General features: G+C 50.5%; 8 protein-coding genes across 8 annotated transcripts; 4 read left to right on the top strand and 4 right to left on the bottom strand.

The window, feature by feature from the left end:
• Positions 1–1831: 1831 nt before the first annotated feature.
• Positions 1832–4654, top strand: N7471_006862 (glycoside hydrolase family 2 protein; the record flags this gene model as incomplete). Its single annotated transcript, XM_057279581.1, has 5 exons — positions 1832–1953; positions 2012–2962; positions 3023–3453; positions 3504–3739; positions 3787–4654. The coding sequence occupies 5 exons, from the start codon at positions 1832–1834 to the stop codon at positions 4582–4584; spliced, it is 2538 nt and encodes an 845-aa protein (XP_057139191.1). The 3' UTR covers positions 4585–4654.
• A 151-nt stretch (positions 4655–4805) lies between these two features.
• Positions 4806–5708, top strand: N7471_006861 (translin family protein; the record flags this gene model as incomplete). The annotated part of the gene is made up of 2 exons (XM_057279580.1): positions 4806–5005; positions 5063–5708. 2 exons carry the CDS (start codon positions 4806–4808, stop codon positions 5706–5708), a joined length of 846 nt encoding a protein of 281 aa, XP_057139190.1.
• Positions 5709–6153: 445 nt separating this feature from the next.
• N7471_006860 (RPEL repeat-containing protein) lies at positions 6154–6746 on the bottom strand (the record flags this gene model as incomplete). The annotated part of the gene is made up of 3 exons (XM_057279579.1): positions 6154–6329; positions 6452–6552; positions 6616–6746. 3 exons carry the CDS (start codon positions 6744–6746, stop codon positions 6154–6156), a joined length of 408 nt encoding a protein of 135 aa, XP_057139189.1.
• A 174-nt stretch (positions 6747–6920) lies between these two features.
• On the bottom strand, positions 6921–8829 carry N7471_006859 (uncharacterized protein; the record flags this gene model as incomplete). Its single annotated transcript, XM_057279578.1, has 2 exons — positions 6921–8631; positions 8709–8829. 2 exons carry the CDS (start codon positions 8827–8829, stop codon positions 7475–7477), a joined length of 1278 nt encoding a protein of 425 aa, XP_057139188.1. The 3' UTR covers positions 6921–7474.
• A 511-nt stretch (positions 8830–9340) lies between these two features.
• N7471_006858 (sulfurtransferase) lies at positions 9341–10427 on the bottom strand (the record flags this gene model as incomplete). Its single annotated transcript, XM_057279577.1, has 2 exons — positions 9341–9398; positions 9466–10427. 2 exons carry the CDS (start codon positions 10425–10427, stop codon positions 9341–9343), a joined length of 1020 nt encoding a protein of 339 aa, XP_057139187.1.
• Positions 10428–10671: 244 nt separating this feature from the next.
• Positions 10672–11349, top strand: N7471_006857 (anaphase promoting complex subunit 11). Its single transcript, XM_057279576.1, has 4 exons — positions 10672–10840; positions 10901–10932; positions 10992–11055; positions 11105–11349. The coding sequence occupies exons 1-4, from the start codon at positions 10699–10701 to the stop codon at positions 11128–11130; spliced, it is 264 nt and encodes an 87-aa protein (XP_057139186.1). The 5' UTR covers positions 10672–10698; the 3' UTR covers positions 11131–11349.
• Positions 11350–11778: 429 nt separating this feature from the next.
• On the top strand, positions 11779–12894 carry N7471_006856 (uncharacterized protein; the record flags this gene model as incomplete). Its single annotated transcript, XM_057279575.1, has 1 exon — positions 11779–12894. One exon carries the CDS (start codon positions 11779–11781, stop codon positions 12892–12894), a length of 1116 nt encoding a protein of 371 aa, XP_057139185.1.
• A 387-nt stretch (positions 12895–13281) lies between these two features.
• N7471_006855 (putative kinesin family protein (BimC)) lies at positions 13282–16950 on the bottom strand (the record flags this gene model as incomplete). Its single annotated transcript, XM_057279574.1, has 3 exons — positions 13282–14235; positions 14286–16433; positions 16486–16950. The coding sequence occupies 3 exons, from the start codon at positions 16948–16950 to the stop codon at positions 13282–13284; spliced, it is 3567 nt and encodes a 1188-aa protein (XP_057139184.1).
• Between the last annotated feature and the right edge of the window lie 290 nt (positions 16951–17240).

Raw genomic sequence — 17240 nt, 5'->3', positions numbered from 1 at the left:
GTTGAATTGTGACAGTTCTTCACATTGCGGAAGAGTGGCAAGTCATATGTCTAAGGAGATAGAGAAAGAGAAGATTAAAAGGGAAAAAGGAGACTAAAACCAAAAAGAACTAAACCGAACGAAAAAATAGGCTGATCCGCTTAATATCCCCGCATTTTCGTGATCGATTTCAACTGTGCAAGTCTTTTTTCCCAGTCCGGGCTCACGCGGGTCATAGTGATTGGTCGAGCATATTAGGAGTAATATAGGCTAGTGATCTCCGTGACTCCGGACTAATCCTTGGAAGGCGTGGGAAGACGAACACACTCTCTTTCTCAGATCTGGTAGGGAAAAAGAAAACAAAAAGCCCTTCAGCCTCTGGTTTGACGTGGAGATTCCCGCATCAGTAACTCCCGGCATATAAGACCAACAGGGACTTTATGCGGTCACTGGGGTTTCGAGTCCCGAGCTGCCTAATATTCCGGGAATTGCCACGCCAGCATGAACAGGGGTGGTAAGGGGTGGCAGATGTGTGCCATTCACGGGAAATTTCCAATTTCGCTTCCAGTGTTCACACGCCACAGAACCTGCATAACAAGGTACTCGGTACTCTATAGTGTGGCATGGATTCCCCAAAGTGAGGGGCAATTCCCCAGACTCACTTTGGGAAAATCATCCTGAGCCCTGCAGGATAAAACTGGACGATCGTATGGGGAAGATCTCTAGCTGTACATGTCCGTTCTTGCATGAGGAGATTAGGTCCGATGGTCCAGTACCAGCAAATTTCCCTTTGACCGGACAGTTCAACCTGGTTCGCCCAATCAATGTGTCAAACCTTCTCATTTCATCGCAAGTCTTGGCGCTGCACTCCGTGTGCTCCGTACGGAGTATACCATAATAGCTCTAAGACCGGCGCCTGACGCCTCGAATGAGGGATTTTCATGAATCAAGGGGCTGGTGCTCATGTCCACTTATGCTTACCCCGTGTATCAGGAGGGGCAGTGTGCCTATCACCTTGCCACTGGGGGTCCGGTGCCGAGATACCTTTGCACCATGTCTGTTTCGAGTCAAGGGCCCGAAATGGGGACAAATGGGGACACCAGCGGTTAGGAGTCCTCGCCTTATTTTCTCTTGTTCTCGAGACAAAGAGGCCAAGAGAGTCAGACTCAAAACTCGAAGTAAATTTAAAGCCAGCACTCTGCAGAGCTCCACGCTCTGATCATTGATCTCCAGGGAAGTTATCGGGCATGCCAAGCCTGGATGAAAGGGAAACCGAAGGGGTGCCAGACGCCCGCTGCCAATGTTCAACGGTGATTGGCTCGGTTGTAACTTGTGACGGTCCATGCATAATAACGGTAATTGGTGCAATAATAATAAATTAAGTGTATAGGCCATCAACCGAAAGAAGCTGCCTGCGCACGAGGGGAAAGCAGATGATATATGTTGTACAGGTCCATCAGTCCAGGAAGTCTCCAAATTTATGATAGCAGGAAAAAAAACTCATGGAAGAGAAACCCGAACACCAACAATGCATGGCATTTTGAGCTTGACGGGATCTTTTCCGTGGCCAACAAAGCTCTTGGGTGGATATAACAACCCCGGATGGTGGGGAGACATGGTTGAAATTTTGGAGATTTGCAAATTCTCCTCATTTTACTGTATTTGAAGAATACAAATTGCAAATATACAAGTCATGTGTCACACTAGGCCCTTTTTAACACGGCCAGTTTTGTCTTTCCCAAAGGGGAAAGGGAGTCTCCGGGCTTATCGATAAGGACAAGTTGGTTTCCAACTATGTATAAATCCGGGGGAGACGAAGTTACCTTCTTCATATTGCCAATTGCTTTTCAAAATGGCTAAGATCGTGCACTCTCTGTCTTCTGGCTGGTCCTTCAAGGACCGGGACACCGACGAGTGGTTGCCAGTAGCTTCAGTCCCATCCGTGGTACAACAGGATCTCATTGCTAACAACAAGTGAGCTGTTTTTTTTCTCACACCAAACGTTTCAAATCTAACAGTATTCTTCTAATAGGCTTGATGATCCCTATGTTGGATTCAAAGAGTTGGACGCCCGCTGGGTTAACGAGAAGTCATGGGTCTACCGAAATGTGGTGGAGAAGCCATCCGCCCCCGCCGGCTCTTCAATTGTCCTGGTCTTCGACGGTCTTGATACCTTTGCCAAGGTCAAGCTGGACGGACAAGTGATCCTAGAGAGTGATAATATGTTCCTGGGTCACCGGGTAGACGTAACCAAAGCATTCGAAGCAGAGGGCGAACACACGCTCGAGATTGAGTTCGACTGTGCACTGATCAAGGCACGCGAGCTCCGAATCCAGGACACCACGCATAAATGGGTCGGATTCAACGGCGATCCATCGCGCATGGCTGTGCGGAAAGCCCAGTACCACTGGGGCTGGGACTGGGGTCCAGTGTTGATGACCGCGGGCATCTGGCGTGCCGTGCGATTCGAGATGTATCAGGCCCGCGTGGCCAATCTGTGGCCCCAAACACAGCTTTCTGCAGACCACCAGACAGCTGAGGTGACGGCCGTTATCGATGTGGAGAGCGTCGGCGATGGGGAATATACGGCCCAGTTTAGCTTAGGCTTAAAAGGGAACGAGATTGCAAGCAAGACTATCCCAGTGTCTGGGAAGACCACTCAAGTAACATTCCCAGTCGACAAGCCGGCTCTGTGGTGGCCCCATGGATATGGCGAGCAGACTCTGTACGACGTATCGGTGTCGCTACTTCGCAATGGTGAACAGGTTGACCAGACATCTAAGAAGTTTGGTATCCGGACCGCCGAGATAATCCAACAGCCGGACAAGCATGGCAAATCCTTTTTCTTCCGAATTAATGGTATGGACATTTTCTGCGGCGGTTCGTGTTGGATTCCGGCAGACAGTCTGCTCCCTGCCGTTAGCGCGGAGCGATACCGCAAGTGGATTGAACTTATGGTCGCAGGCAGACAAGTCATGATTCGGTAAGTTCCGGTTTTCTGTATGGTCTACGACCTGCGTGGATTTAACTAACGTTGAACAAGTGTCTGGGGCGGTGGTATATATGAAGACGACTCGTTCTATGAGGCCTGCGACGAATTGGGAGTGCTAGTCTGGCAAGACTTCATGTTCGGATGTGGTAATTATCCCACATGGCCCGAAATGCTCGAGTCTGTCCGTCAAGAGACAATCTACAATCTGGAGCGTATGCGTCACCATCCTTCGATTGTGCTTTATGCGGGTAACAACGAGGATTACCAAGTTGCAGAGTCAGAAGGCTTGACCTATAACTACGAAGACAAAGATCCGCAGAGCTGGTTGAAAACAGATTTCCCGGCACGATACATTTATGAGAAGCTGCTCCCAGATGTGGTGGCTGAATACTCACCTGGCACATTCTACCACCCTGGAAGTCCATGGGGAGATGGCAAGATATCGTCAGATGCCACTGTTGGTGATATGCACCAGTGGAACGGTCAGTATTCCCCAACAGACTTCGAGTTCTTACGCTAATCACCAGAATAGTGTGGCATGGAACGCAGGAGAAGTACCAAATCTTCGATACTCTCGGCGGCCGGTTCAACAGCGAGTTTGGAATGGAGGCATTCCCCCACATCTCTACCATTGACTACTTTGTCGAAAATCCGGAGGACAAATTCCCCCAATCCCATGTTATCGACTTCCACAACAAGGCCGACGGTCATGAACGAAGACTGGCGACGTACCTTGTAGAGAACCTGCGGACCGCTACCGACCTTGAGGTATGCCTACCACCATAATTACCGTTGATGCAAGCTAACATCTTTAGACCTATATTTATCTCACTCAAGTCGTACAAGCAGAGACCATGATGTTCGGCTACCGAGGCTGGCGCCGGCAATGGGGTGACGAGCGACACTGCGGCGGCGCACTGCTCTGGCAGCTGAACGACTGCTGGCCGACAATCTCATGGGCCATCGTGGACTACTTCCTCAAGCCGAAGCCAGCATACTACGCCGTTAAGCGGGTCTTGAACCCGATCGCCGTTGGGGTCCGACGTGAGCACCACGACTGGAGCGTGGCACACGCCCAGCCACCCAAGACCAGCAAGTACGAACTTTGGATCGCCAGCAATCAACCAAAGACCATCCAAGGCAGTGTCGAGCTGCGGTTCCTATCTGTCAACTCAGGCCGCGATATTCGGGCTCCGATCGTGCACGAAAACATCACCATTGCTGCCAATGGCACCACGGATATCATCACTGATGGTGTTCTCGACCACATCGCTGAGCCAGAACCACATGTCCTCGCCGCCCGGTTGTGGGTGGACAACCAGGTTGTAGCACGGGATGTCGACTGGCCACAGCCATTGAAGTATCTCAATCTGTCCGAGCCACAGGTAGAGGTTAAGAAGCAGACAGGGAAATCTGGTGAGACGGTGTTGGTGATCAGTGCCCGCAAGCCGGTCAAGTGTCTCGTTTTCGAGGAGCAAGAGGGTGTACAGCTTGAGGACAACGCTATTGACATTGTCCCTGGTGATGAGCAAACAGTCATAGTTACTGGCCTTGGGGGTGAGCCTCTGAAGTACCGGTACTTGGGACAACCATCCTGCGAAGTCGTTGTATGAGTGGCTACTACATACATATGTATGTACCTACGCTGTATAGCAGTAAACAACATGATTTCGATGAGCATAAGCACTTAAAATACCAGACATAACTCTTGTAAAGATCAATAGATATACGATGTAGTAGACAAACCTTCCGAGGTTGGAAATAAGAGAAGATCATCTCATATCTTATCGGCCCTGGGGAGATCTGAACTTAACAACCTCACAACTTTTTGCCAATGGGTACCAAACGCGACTGGGAAGGCCAGCCACTCGAGCTCAATCCTAAAGATACAATCATGGTAGAAGCAGAAGCAGAGTCAGCTCCTTCAATCCTCTCAATCTTTGAGAACTTCCGCGACGAGCTGGACGAGCACCATGACCGCCGCGAGCGTATCATCAAGAAAAGCCGCGACATTACCGCCCTGAGCAAGAAAATGTATGCCTTCACCTCCAGCGATAAAGAATAGCATCACTAACTAAGGAATCCCTTTAGTATCTTCGCCCTTCAACGAGTCCGCGCAACGAACCAACCTCTCCCACCCAAAATCGCCCAAGAAAACCAAACCCGCTTCGATCAAATCCACGCACTGTTCGAAGATGTCGTCCCCGAACTACTAGGTATCAACGGCTGGCGATACCAGCGCCAAATCAGCGCCGGAATCCAAGAATTCATCGAAGCCGTCTCCTTCGACCACTACCTACGCACACAAACGCTAATCACCCACGCCGAGTGCTCCGCCCGCGTCCCACCACAAATCCTCGTTTCAGAAGACGACTACCTAATGGGCCTGTACGATCTCACAGGAGAGATGATGCGTTTTGCGGTTCTATCGCTGAGCTCTGGGAACGCAACTGTTAAGGCGACCGAGAACACAGCCAGCGAAAGCGAGAAATCAGCGGTCGCTTCGTCGCAGGGCGGCATTGTGGTTGATCTACGTGCTATGCGTGCGGGCTTTGAGGCGCTCAGTGTGCCACAGCGGCATTACATGTTCCGGGATATGGCGAAGAAGCTGGACGTGATGCAGAACAGTGTGGAGAAGGTTGAGCGGGCGGCGTATGGGATTGTCGTTCGTGGGAGTGAGAGGCCGAGTGGATGGATGCCCGATCTGTCGGGCGCAGCGGAGGTGGCATCCTATTAAGAAACTACATATCATGAAGTATCCAGCAATGATCAATGGGCTTGTTTTGAACGACAGCTGTACATCGATGTAGTCTGTTGTAGTTCGGGGGTCTGCATAGCTTTCCATATGCCAGTAACTATATATAATTGAGAATTAAGTCTTTCTCTGTCTTCAATGCCCCAATATCCCCCATTAGAGACTTAGTTCTACATTTTATAGAAATCGCATATTCCGTATTTGACATTGCTATACCGGCAGGTGCGTCACGGTGACATCATCAGTTCAGAACGGTAAAGACAGTACAAAGCTGTTGTAGAAACAACTTGAGTGTAGGAAAGGAAAAGACAAAGCATTTCCAATAGAAAAAAAAAATCAAAGGAAAGAAAAGGAAAAACGCCCTCGTAAAACGATCGTGTCACCCATATCGCATAGCACCAAGAGCTGACTCTATAAAAGGCCAAAATCAGACGGGCGAGCGTGGGTTCTCATCCTCGGAGAGAATACCCTGGGAAATTAGCTCTTCGGGCTGTGGCCGGTTCTGAATCTTATGCTCGAGGTTATCGGCCAACATGTGCTTCTCGAGTTCACGGGCGTGGGCCTGCAGCGCTGGGGCGGCGGAGGTTGCGGGGAGGATATTACCTTGGCGGGTTGTTAGTATATTAAGAGGAATCACAGGTACCAATCTCAGGTACAAAATGAAATAGAAAATGAGAAATGACATTTCAAAGCAGAATAGAAGGGGAAAATAAAGGGAAACAAACGCTCAACCAGCTCGTCCTTCTCAGGCCTCTTCTCCAGGTTCTTCTTCAGACTGTCTGTAGCACGCTGGCGATCGAGCTCCTGGCGGGCAGATTGAAGAGCTCTGTCAGTGTGTTAACGATCATATCTGACCAAGAGAATGGGAAATATTCCCGGGAGCACCCACGGAGCTACATTGGTGTCCAGCAGGATGTGGCGGTTCTTGAGGTCCTGCATTTCCGGGCGGGTTTGGAGGTGTTTCTCCAGCGAGTTGCGACGCTCGTGGGTTGGGGGAAGAGACTGTTCGATGGAGGACATTATAACGAGTAATGATAGTCAACGTGTTGTTAAAAGGTGAGATCAGTAGAGGAATGAAGTAGTTAAAAGAGTTCTGGAGAAGGCGAAAGTCAAGTGATGTCCCACGGGACAAATCACGCGGGGAAAGCGGCGGTCTATACATCGACATCATACAACGACTACCTAACTACATAAAAAGGGGAAAACATCAAGAATAATGGAATTCACTGGGATAATCTGGGATAATCTGGAATAACTGGGATGGTAGTAGATCATAAAACAAAAAAAATACAATCCACTATCATACCAACTCCCAGCGCAAAAAAAAAAGCAAAATAGCAACCGTCTCAACGTCTCCGCAATTTGACGATCTCCCATCTCCGTCTCCTAAGGAAAGGGTGAAAGGGGAAAAAGGGGGGGGCACAGGTTTTCCGAAGTAGACATATCCAAGCAGCGCATCACAGCCGCGGGTCGAATCCACCATGGGATTCATGTCCTTTCGTGTCCGAGATTCGAATCAGGCCGGGGTTCTGGGATCGTTTATGCCGGGGGAAGAGGGAAAAACACACTCTGCAGGCAATCACAGCAAGACAGATTCAGATCCAGATCCCTGTAGTTGGGGGGTTATTTCAGTCCAGCAAAGAGAAAAGAGACACCCCTGTCCGGTTCTGGATGCATTGGTTCACAAAACATTCCAGTCTACTGTCATCAATGAGATGATTTGGAGTAGACCGTTCTGCTCGTGTTAATCAAGGAACCCAGAGCTTACCACGGCCACGACCATTGCCTCGCGCGCCGCGCGAAGATCCACCACGGCGACCATTGGATGAGCGGCGAGAGGCTCCAGCATTACCGCGAGAGCCACCGATGGCACCGGCGGCACCCTTTTGGTTGCTCAAGTCTACAGTGGGTGTCTTGGTTGCTCCGCCCAGAGACCGGCTGAAAGAGTCCGGGTCGATGGGCTTGGTAGGAACTTCCACGGTGGCAGTAGGCTCAGCAGGGGGTGGCGCAGCCTTAGGAGCAGCCTTGCGCTGACCCCCACCACGCGAAGCACCTCGGGGAGTTCCTTTTCCACGACCGCGAGGGACGAACACTAGCTCATCTTCGTCGCTCTCTTCCTCGTAGGACAACAATGTCTTCGGCTCGGCGGGTTGGGTCTGAGTTTTCTCGACGTATTTGCAGCGGTTTTTGTACTCGCGCTCCTCGTACTGGATAGCGGTACGTAGCTGCAGAATGTTCTTGACACCAATGCCAAACTTCTGAGCCCAAACCTGGGTCGCGCGGTCATTGGAAATGAGAATGCAGGTCTTAGCAGAGTTCTCGGCATCGGGGCCAGTATGCAACCGCCAGAGCAGGGCGCTCAGCAATGGGCGCAGAGCGGGCGGTGCGGTCGGGATGACGGATCCGGAGATGGTGCGCTGATGGTTAGAAGACTTGTTCTTCTTCTCGTTCTTTGTTGTTCCATTGCTGGACTCATGCTGGGCACACTCTGGGCTGGTGCGGGAGCTGCGAGAGGATGTGCGCGATCCAGGTCCACTGGGGGTGCCGACGGAGGTGATAGACACAGCCTCCGGGTCCTTCTTGAAGTTCAGCTTGGACAAGAGCATCTGCGACAGATCATCCGACTCGTTCTTGGCCAAAGTATCATCGGTGCTGGGCTCGATCTCTGGCTCGTCATCGGTAACTGCCTCGTCAATTACCTCGGGCTCCTCTTCGAATTCCGGCAGGAAGAATTTCTCGGCCTCTTCCCAGCGCTCATATTGCTCCATGGGGCCCTGGAGGAGAACTCGGTCGGCGGCGATGTGATCTTTGCCGGAAGTGACCCGGTCAAGAAAGCGGACTGCTTCGCGGGCGTTGATGGCGACCTGTGATCCCGCTCGCTTCAGCGCATGGAGTCGTTCAAGTGCTAATCGGAGGATAATGGTTAGACCAGCAAGCGCTACAGTGAGGCAATCAAAGTCTCTTCGACACTCAGATACTTACTGTAAAGAGGAACCACGAGATCGATAGCACCATTAGTAGTCCATTTCTTGATTTCGCTAATATTGGTGGACAGGGCCGTCTCGTCCACGGCACAGCGGAAGACCTTGCGTCCGGTCGTCATGGCGGATATTTAACGGGTGTGTTCGTGCGCTCGTAGTGAGTGAGAGATACAGGGCAAAGATCACCCTATATCGGAAGACTAGAATTGTAGACAACCGCGACTGAATCGGGGCCGGTCAGCACGGGCCTAGAGCTGAGGAAGGAGGTTTGATGATGGGAGGGACCTGGGAATGTGGGGGGGAAGAGGGAGTGGTGGGATGTCGGTTGATGGAGCCGTGATTTTTCACTCACGATGAGAATCCAGTTGACAGGATGTTTCCATCTGCAGCATCTTTGTAACAATATAGTCTGCTTGGGGCCAAAGAACGCACCTTGAGAAATGATGCGATGGGCAGAGATGGAAATATGCTGACTAAGCGTGCTTCAGGAACAACCTTGGAAGACCGAATTTAAAGAGAGAAGTGAGGGTTTCTATATATCGAAGAGGGATACAGTCTAAGAGTAGAGAGAGAGAACAGAAAAAAAAAAGCTCATGTTCGTGAAGAAAAGGGTTCCAGCGCCATCATGCTGGCCTATGACTTCACCTTTTTGATGAGGCCATCCGATTCCTTGACTCGTTGCGCCCACTCACTGGTTTCGATGTTCATATTAGTACTAGTCAACATTTGAATTACAAGGGAAACTTTGTTATACTTACGTCCAGCTGCCGTCATATACCCGACGCAGGTTTGGGTCGCCATATTCGGCCTCACTCAGGGCTGTCTCAATGATGGAGGCAGTCACGCCAGTACCACACGAGCTGATAATTGTTTGATTTGGATCTACCTTGTGGTCCTCAAAGACCTTTCGCAGGTCTTCAGTAGGGAGATAGGCTTTTGTTTCAGGGTCCAACAGTTCTTGGAAGGGCATGCTCTTGGAGCCAGGAATATGGCCAGATGACAGACCAGGGCGCGGCTCCGGATCGGTTCCAGCCCAGCGACCATAGGATCGTGCATCTAGGATCTCTATTTCCTCTGCACCTTCTTTGCCATAGTCCAATGCCAACTCCTTCATCTCCCGGAAGGAGATCACTAGTCGCGAGTCGTATGTCGGAACAGAGTACTTGGACTTCTCCACCGCCGCTGGCTCACCGCTCTCAGTCGGAAGACCTTCTTTGGTCCAGAGACGATAGTTGTTGAGGATGTGCACGTTAGGATGGCCGAAGACGCGCAGTGTCCAGCCTACTCGGGGCGCACTGAATATGCCCAGGTCGGCAGTGTCGTAGACCACCACCGAGTCGTCGCGACGGATCCCCAACTCGCTCATGGCCTCGGCAAAAGTCTCGCAAGTGGGAAGCATGTGTGGATAGGGTGAATCTTGATCTTTGATAGCGTCAAGGTCAAAGAATCGGGCCTGGGGGATGCGCGAGTTACGGAACGAGTCAATTCCCTTGCGACCCTCTGGATCGTTAGGCATGAACCATGCTGCACAGAGGGGAATCACGCGCGGGGAAGTTGAGATTTTTGTCCGGGGATTCTTCTTGAGTGCTTCATTCAGCTGCTTTGGTGTCACTAGATACGAAGAAAAAGAGACATTGCGCTGAGTATGGAGCCCTGTGGAGATAGACATGTTGGGGCGGAAGAGACGAGCAGGAGCAAAGGGTCTGGCTGCAAAAGCCATGGTGGAGAGGAAAGGCTTTTAAAGACCAATTTACATAACGAGGTAGTAAAGCCTGAGGGAGTATCAAAATGCAAGTCAGACCAACCACGAGTAAGAAGAAGCGGAAAAGCAGGGAAGAGCAATAAGAGGAGTACTATTGCGTGTTATGGCGGCATATGTGGAGGTGCGGAGAACATGTGATAAGGGCCCGATAAGAGATAAGTGTCGGATGTTGACCGATGGTTTTCCCTCTTCACCTCTTCAGCTTGGTTCTCCACTATCCCACTCCACAATGAAGGTCGCCATTAAAGAATGGAATGCCGTTGCTACTTGGCACTGGAATATTCCAGAAGATGAAGTGTGTGGCATCTGTCGTGTTCAGTTCGATGGCACTTGCCCAACCTGCAAATTCCCCGGCGACGACTGCGCGCTCGGTGAGTGACCTTTCTACTCCCAATTCCATGCTGAATACTGACTTATGATGACTATTATAGTGCAAGGAAGATGCAACCACGCGTTTCATATGGTAAGACTGCGGAGTGGGCATTTAAGCTTGGACTGAACTAATCAACACTTTTGAAACAGCATTGCTTAATGACCTGGATTGACCTGGAGTCTTCCAAGGGACTATGTCCAATGTGCCGACAAAGTATGCTTTCTCTGCATTGTCTGTGTGATATCGAGCTAACTGTCTCCAGAATTCGAATGGAAGGACAAGGAATAACGGCCTAATTTGTGTTTTTTGGTTCTCATCAATGGTTATCAAGGCGTTGTCGGACGAGTTCTAGATACCCCTTTGTGTTTTAATTGGGCATGCAAACTTGGATTGGAAGATTTGTTGAGTGCTCAGTGTCAACTGAGCATCAAATTAATGCCATGCTTGGAGCGACTTTTCAATCAACAAGATTGGATCCCCGTTTATACTTCATTTTTACAAGTCAAGGTTATTCCTACTGGAACAATTGTTGTTTATGCGTAATTCGCTTGCTTGATGTATATTGCAGTGATTATAATTGCCTTGGCACATGATTTCCATGGTGTTCGATCATCGACATGTCGATATATATATTTGCAGATCGGGCCATAGATAGGTAGGTCAACTTATATCATACCTAGCCAAGCAGCCTACCGACTATCATACCACTATCTCCCAAAAAAAAAAAAAAAAAAACAGCTACATCTGAAGGAGTAATACATTTACCAATATAAAATGTCACTTGATCACTTGATACGAGGTCAACTACATGTACACCCAGCCGCCGTCACTTTTCATCCGATCGTCACGTGGCGCTATCGATAAGAAGCTCTCCGCACGGGATACAGAACCTCATCCTACCCCAAGCTCTTCTCTAGAATGATGTAGCCTCGGCTTATGGAGATGTCTCTGAACAACTCTCCCTATCATCCTCCCCTATCCTCTTCCTCATCCCGGCAGTCCCTGCACAAAGAAACACCCTCTCGTCCAGGCACCGCCTCTTCGCGGCCGAGTGATCGACACTCAAGAGGGCAGCTGCCACCTGAGAGCCGCCCATCAACAGACGAAACCCATCAACTTCTAGGAACAATTTCATCACCCCGCCAAGATGCAGTTCTGGATGAAACCGAAGACCACCCCGAGGAAGGCCAAGAACAACCTCTATCTCACCCCGCCTTCCAGCCGTTCTTCACCTTGATTGAAGACGCCCATACCTCAGACTACTACCACCCAACGGTCCACTACATATTCTCCGACGATGACACCGGCATCGTGACAGAGGCAGCCTTACGTAGCTTGGCCGTGCAGCAAGAAGCCCTCTCCGATTCCAAGAAAGACCAGATCGCGCAGACCCAAGCATCCAATCTTCAGGACGAGATCAAAGACCCCTCCGACCCAGACCTAGCCAAGACCGCCTTACTCCCACCGCCCGTTCCAGGTGTTTGTGAAAACTATGTAATCCTGGACGTAGAGCCATCACCACACACACCCGGGGCAGCACAAACCAGTCCGATAACCGAACAACTAGCACCAGGGAAAGGCGGGGGTGGCACGAGGTCCATATCCTCGTCACCGGCGAACACTTCCGCCCTCCCACAGGATCAGGGGCAGCTACACCCGCAGTATCGCGTTACCGCGGCACAAAGCTTCTCGTCAACTTGGCAGGTCCTCAACACGGAGGTGGTACCGGCGCCAACCTTTGAGAATAGTAATCCTGGCGAGTTACCAGGACATGGGTTGATGTTGAAGATACGTGGCACAGGTGGGCTGCCGATTAAGGTGGGTGGAAAAGATAAGGAGGGTACACTTGAGGAGATGATGGACCAGTTTGCGAAGCGGATGAGCGAGTTGCAAGTTGTTATCGATGCTGCAGAGGTTGCGGACTCAAAGGGAGAACACGATGAGGAAGAACTCGTGCAGCATCCTTTCTCTCCAGACACAGCTGAAGAGACTACTCAGGGCGAGGGGGATAGTGCGGCATATGCTGCAGATGGTGAAGGGGAACATTCTTGATGATTTGTTATTGCTATTTTTGTCGCATCGCGGGAAAAGCATCGGCGTCTGTATTAAGTCTAGTTTACCAACAGGCTAGTGCCGGGTGAATCTCATGAACATAATTTGAATACAAGATGAACCAATCCAAATCGGGATATCAAGTATGGTATTAAGATCGGATTTGACATTCCTATAGGAATATCAATATAGCCAAACCAGAAACGCCAAGTACAATCGCCTTTCTATGGCACTCAGACAAAAGAAGAGATACAAGAGAATGTTCAACCCAACACTGTTTTTTCAGCCAAAAACTCCAACCCAGAGTGAAAGCCCAGCGACTATCGGGTATCAAAAATTGTCAGAAAAGAAGAACAAAAAAAGAGCAGAAAATAACATGGAATCCACCTAATCAGAGGTGCGGTTTCTAAATCTTCGGCCACTGGCGATGGCTGGGGGAGGCATATTTTCGCGACCCTCCTTCATGCCAGCCATCCTCTTTGAGAGCATGGTTTTGGGGAGCTTAGTCTCGGTATTATTGTTTGAGTTCGATCGGCGCCGTTTACGAGAAGGTTCTGGCTCTTCCTTTTCTGGCGTCTCGTCCAGGTCCATGGATGTGGCCAACGCGGGGGTTTCCGGCTTGGTGGGAGGTAGTTCGTCGTTGCCATCAGACACGGCCGGTCTGGCGACGTTTAAGTCGACTTCTCTAAGGCCAGTGTTGGAAGGTGCGGCTGCGGAGGATGGAAGAGAGTGGCCTACCTCTTCCGGAGTATCATTATACACGAATTTCTTGGACGGCGAAGGCTGGGGCGAAGTGGGAGCAGGGGAATCCTGTTCTTCCTCCTCACTGAATGGCAGAGCATTAAACTGCTTGGATGTCCGGTGTCGAGTGCGAAGACCGTCGTGAGCTTCCGTTTGAGGCATTTCCGAAGGGTATTCGTATCGTCGTTTCTGAGGGGTTATACCAGTTGGAACATACTCTTTCAGGGGGTGGCTCTGGATGTTTGACCGCATTTCTAAAAGTGGCTGGCGGACTTCAGCGTGTAGAGGTGCAGTAGTTTGTTCCAGGTTCTCGGTATGCATATCGACATCCTCCTGGAGTTGCTCGACACGTCCGGTGAACCCATCGAGTTGCCCATAGACGTTTGAGCGGGACTCTCGGGCGTTCTTAGCCATGGAATTCAAACTGCCTAGGTGTGATTCATGGAAGCGGCCATTCTGGGACCGTGCTTTGGCAACGAAGTCATCTAAGGCCTCCATTTGTGTGCCCATGTCGCTCATTTGAGCATCAACAATCCGCACAGTCTCTTGGTGCACAGACTCCGTTGCTCGATGAATTGAGGCATTGCGCTGGTCGAAAGTCTACTGTCGTTAGTTTTATTTCGTAACTCAAAGATGTCAGTTCGTCTTACCTCCCAATCATTCTGCATCCTGGTTTTGAGTTCATCCTTGGATGCAGTAATGTCTTTGGCAAATTGTTCCTCCTTGAAAATCCATTCATCAATGTGTCTGTCGTGCTGCGCAGTCGCTTGCTCGAGAGAGTCGCCTGATGCCGAGATGTCGATGCGAAGGGTATCAAATTTGCCTTTAAGGCGGTTGTTCTGTTTATGACTTGAGTCCTCAAGGAGTCCCCGGATGTGAGACATAAGAGTTTCACGCTCGGCCTGTGCACTCGCATGTTCCTCTTCCAGAACCTGTGCTAAATTGGATGAAGCCTTTCTATTGGCCTCCACCGTCTGGCGGTTAGCTGCCTGCAGCTCGAGACGAAGTTTGTGGACTTCGGATTTCTGTTCATCGAGGTGCTTTGCCATGTCCTCAAACATGGTCTTGAAGTCTTTGCCGAGTGTGCTGTATGATGAGTGAAGTTGGGAGTGGAACTCCGAGAACTCCCCAATTACCTCTTCGGAGATCCGAGCAGCAGCAACTGACAAGCCATTCAGGCCTTCGCCAACTTTGGACTTAACTTCTTCTCGAAGGACTTTGATCTCCTCGAGAACTTCATTCATCTCGTTGTGGGCAGTGGAGGTGTTGTTCTTGGCCTCGGCCTCGGCCTTGTCAAATGATGCATCAAGATCCTTGAGGTGGGAGCGGGTAGACTGCGCAGTGTCGAGTTCATGGTCTACAAATTGGTGGATTTTGCCAGACATCTCCTCTAGCAGCTTCGCATGCTGCGTCTGGAAGATCTGCATGCGAGCATCGACTCGCTCTGTGACATGTGATACCTCACCGGTTGAGGTCTGCCAGGTTTGCCGGTTATCAGTTTCCAAGTTATCTTTGCGAACCAATTTCGCGTGCAGTCCATTCACGTCTTGAATGGTACCGTTTAAAGTGGTCACCAGGCCGGCACCGATGTGACGAAGTTGCTTTTCCGTATTTTGATGGGCCTTCCGCACAATCTTCTCCTCGTCCAGCTTCTCCTGGGTATCCTTCCAAAACCTTTCTGTTTCGTTGAGAACATCGCGCGTTTCTTTGAGTTTAGACTGAGTTTCCTCATTGTCATGCTTTAATGAGTTGAAGTTGCCCGTGATAGAAAGGAGCTCTTGGACCTTGTGGCGAAGACTTGCCTCCATCGACTCGATCTTGGCACGCTGTTCTTCGTTAACGATTCGCCGCGATTCACTTTCCATCGTCATTTCTTCGTACGCATCAGGCGTCATATAGACACCATTGCGATGCCGGGTGGCAATGAGCTCGCTCTTGAGCTTCTCAATTTCCATCCCGATATCTCGGAGAAGCTTGGTTTTGGAGATGATGGAATTAATCTGGGGTTTGTTGCGGATGTTCTTGGCTCGGAAGGCATAATCCAGGGTAGAGATGGTCTCCTCTAGGTTGTTGCGGGCAGGCGAAACAGTGGCAATGATACATGTTTTTGTTCGTCCTCCAAGTGAATCTTGCAGCAGTCTCGTGAGTTTTGACTCCCGGTAAGGAATGTGCGAGCTCTTGTCCACTAGAGCGTTGATCACTCTCCCAAGAGTGAGTAGACTCTTGTTGATGAGACCTGCTTCCGTTGCCCGTTTATTTTCCGCACCGCTCCGTCCGATGTTTTCGCTACCCGCGAGATCGACCAGGTTCAACTTGCCCGAGCTAACATAGTCCTCGCCAGATTCGGTCGTGCGCTTTGTGAGAACGGTGATGGTGAAAACTGTATGACTTCGGGAACTCAGGTCATTGCATTTTGTCGCTGCCACTTGGCGTTTGTGGCTGCCCGTTTGAAGTAGTCTGATTCCGGTGGACGCAGAGTCGATGTAAGTCTCCTCCATGCCTTGAACCATTGTGCTGTGTCCTCCCTTCTTCTCATTTTCGAAAATCTTGAGCTTGGTGCTATCGTCGTATGAAAGAAGGTCACGGAGTTCCTCGTTATAAAGTTCGATGAAGGAGCACTTCACTGTGCTTTCTGTGTCCTCAAGCTTGTGAAATAGGGCGTAGAGGGTACGTGGAATAATTCCCGCATCATCGGACAGGATGCCCAAAGTGTCGGTCATGTCTCCTGACATGGTGTATGTCTTTCCCGTTCCAGTCTGCCCGTATGCGAAGATTGTGCAATTGTAACCTGCCAACATCTGTAAGAAATTAGCGCGGTCCTTTGGTTTCGCACGCGGTGACTATACTAACCTCGTCGAGGACCGGAACAACAACATCCTCGTAGACAGTGGTTTGATCGGCGGCCGGGGAGAAGACCTTGTCGAAAGCATATGTCTTGTTCGAAACTGCGTTCGGTCCCATCGAGAGATCGAGGGTCTTGCCCTTCACACCTTCTGGCGTTGACAAGACTACACCGTTGTTCTCTTTGATCTCGCGATCGCTGCGTCCGCGACAGCGGACCACCACATGAATGCTTGTGTCCTCGTTGATTTCCCGTTCAAAATCTTTCTCCTTCCTCTTGCTTGCAGCGCCCGGTTTTTCGGGGCTCCTCGCCGCACGCGCTGCGCTCATGGCAGAGGACCTCACCGACGGTGTAGACACTCCAGGCGGTGCATGGCGTTCTGGGACTGCCGAACCCGCTCGTCGAACCGGTTGGCGCAAACCCGACCTCCTCGTGGTGGGGAGGGTGGACGGGGGCCTTGGTGGGCCAGCCATGTTGACAATGCGACAATCGGAGTGTAATTGTGGTATTCTTTAGCAGTAATATTCGAGACTTGGTTTGAAAGTCGATTTGATCTTTTCACGAGCTGTCTCGGAGTCTTTCACTGTTGTGTATATCAGTGGAGCTTCGTCTCAAACGGGAAAACATAAACAAAGCTTACATAATCCAGTCATTTCCCCCTCTCACATGACTCGGTCTGCTGCGCTATCGTCATCGCCCTCTTATCGCTATCGTTCCCCTCATATCATGTTGACTTCCAAGGCTCCCCTACGACATACGTCCC

Source organism: Penicillium samsonianum (genome assembly GCF_028829775.1).
Source record: "Penicillium samsonianum strain IBT 33392 chromosome Unknown utg000003l_segment0_segment0, whole genome shotgun sequence".
NCBI lineage: Eukaryota > Fungi > Ascomycota > Eurotiomycetes > Eurotiales > Aspergillaceae > Penicillium > Penicillium samsonianum.
This window is presented reverse-complemented; position numbering and strand designations above follow the sequence as displayed.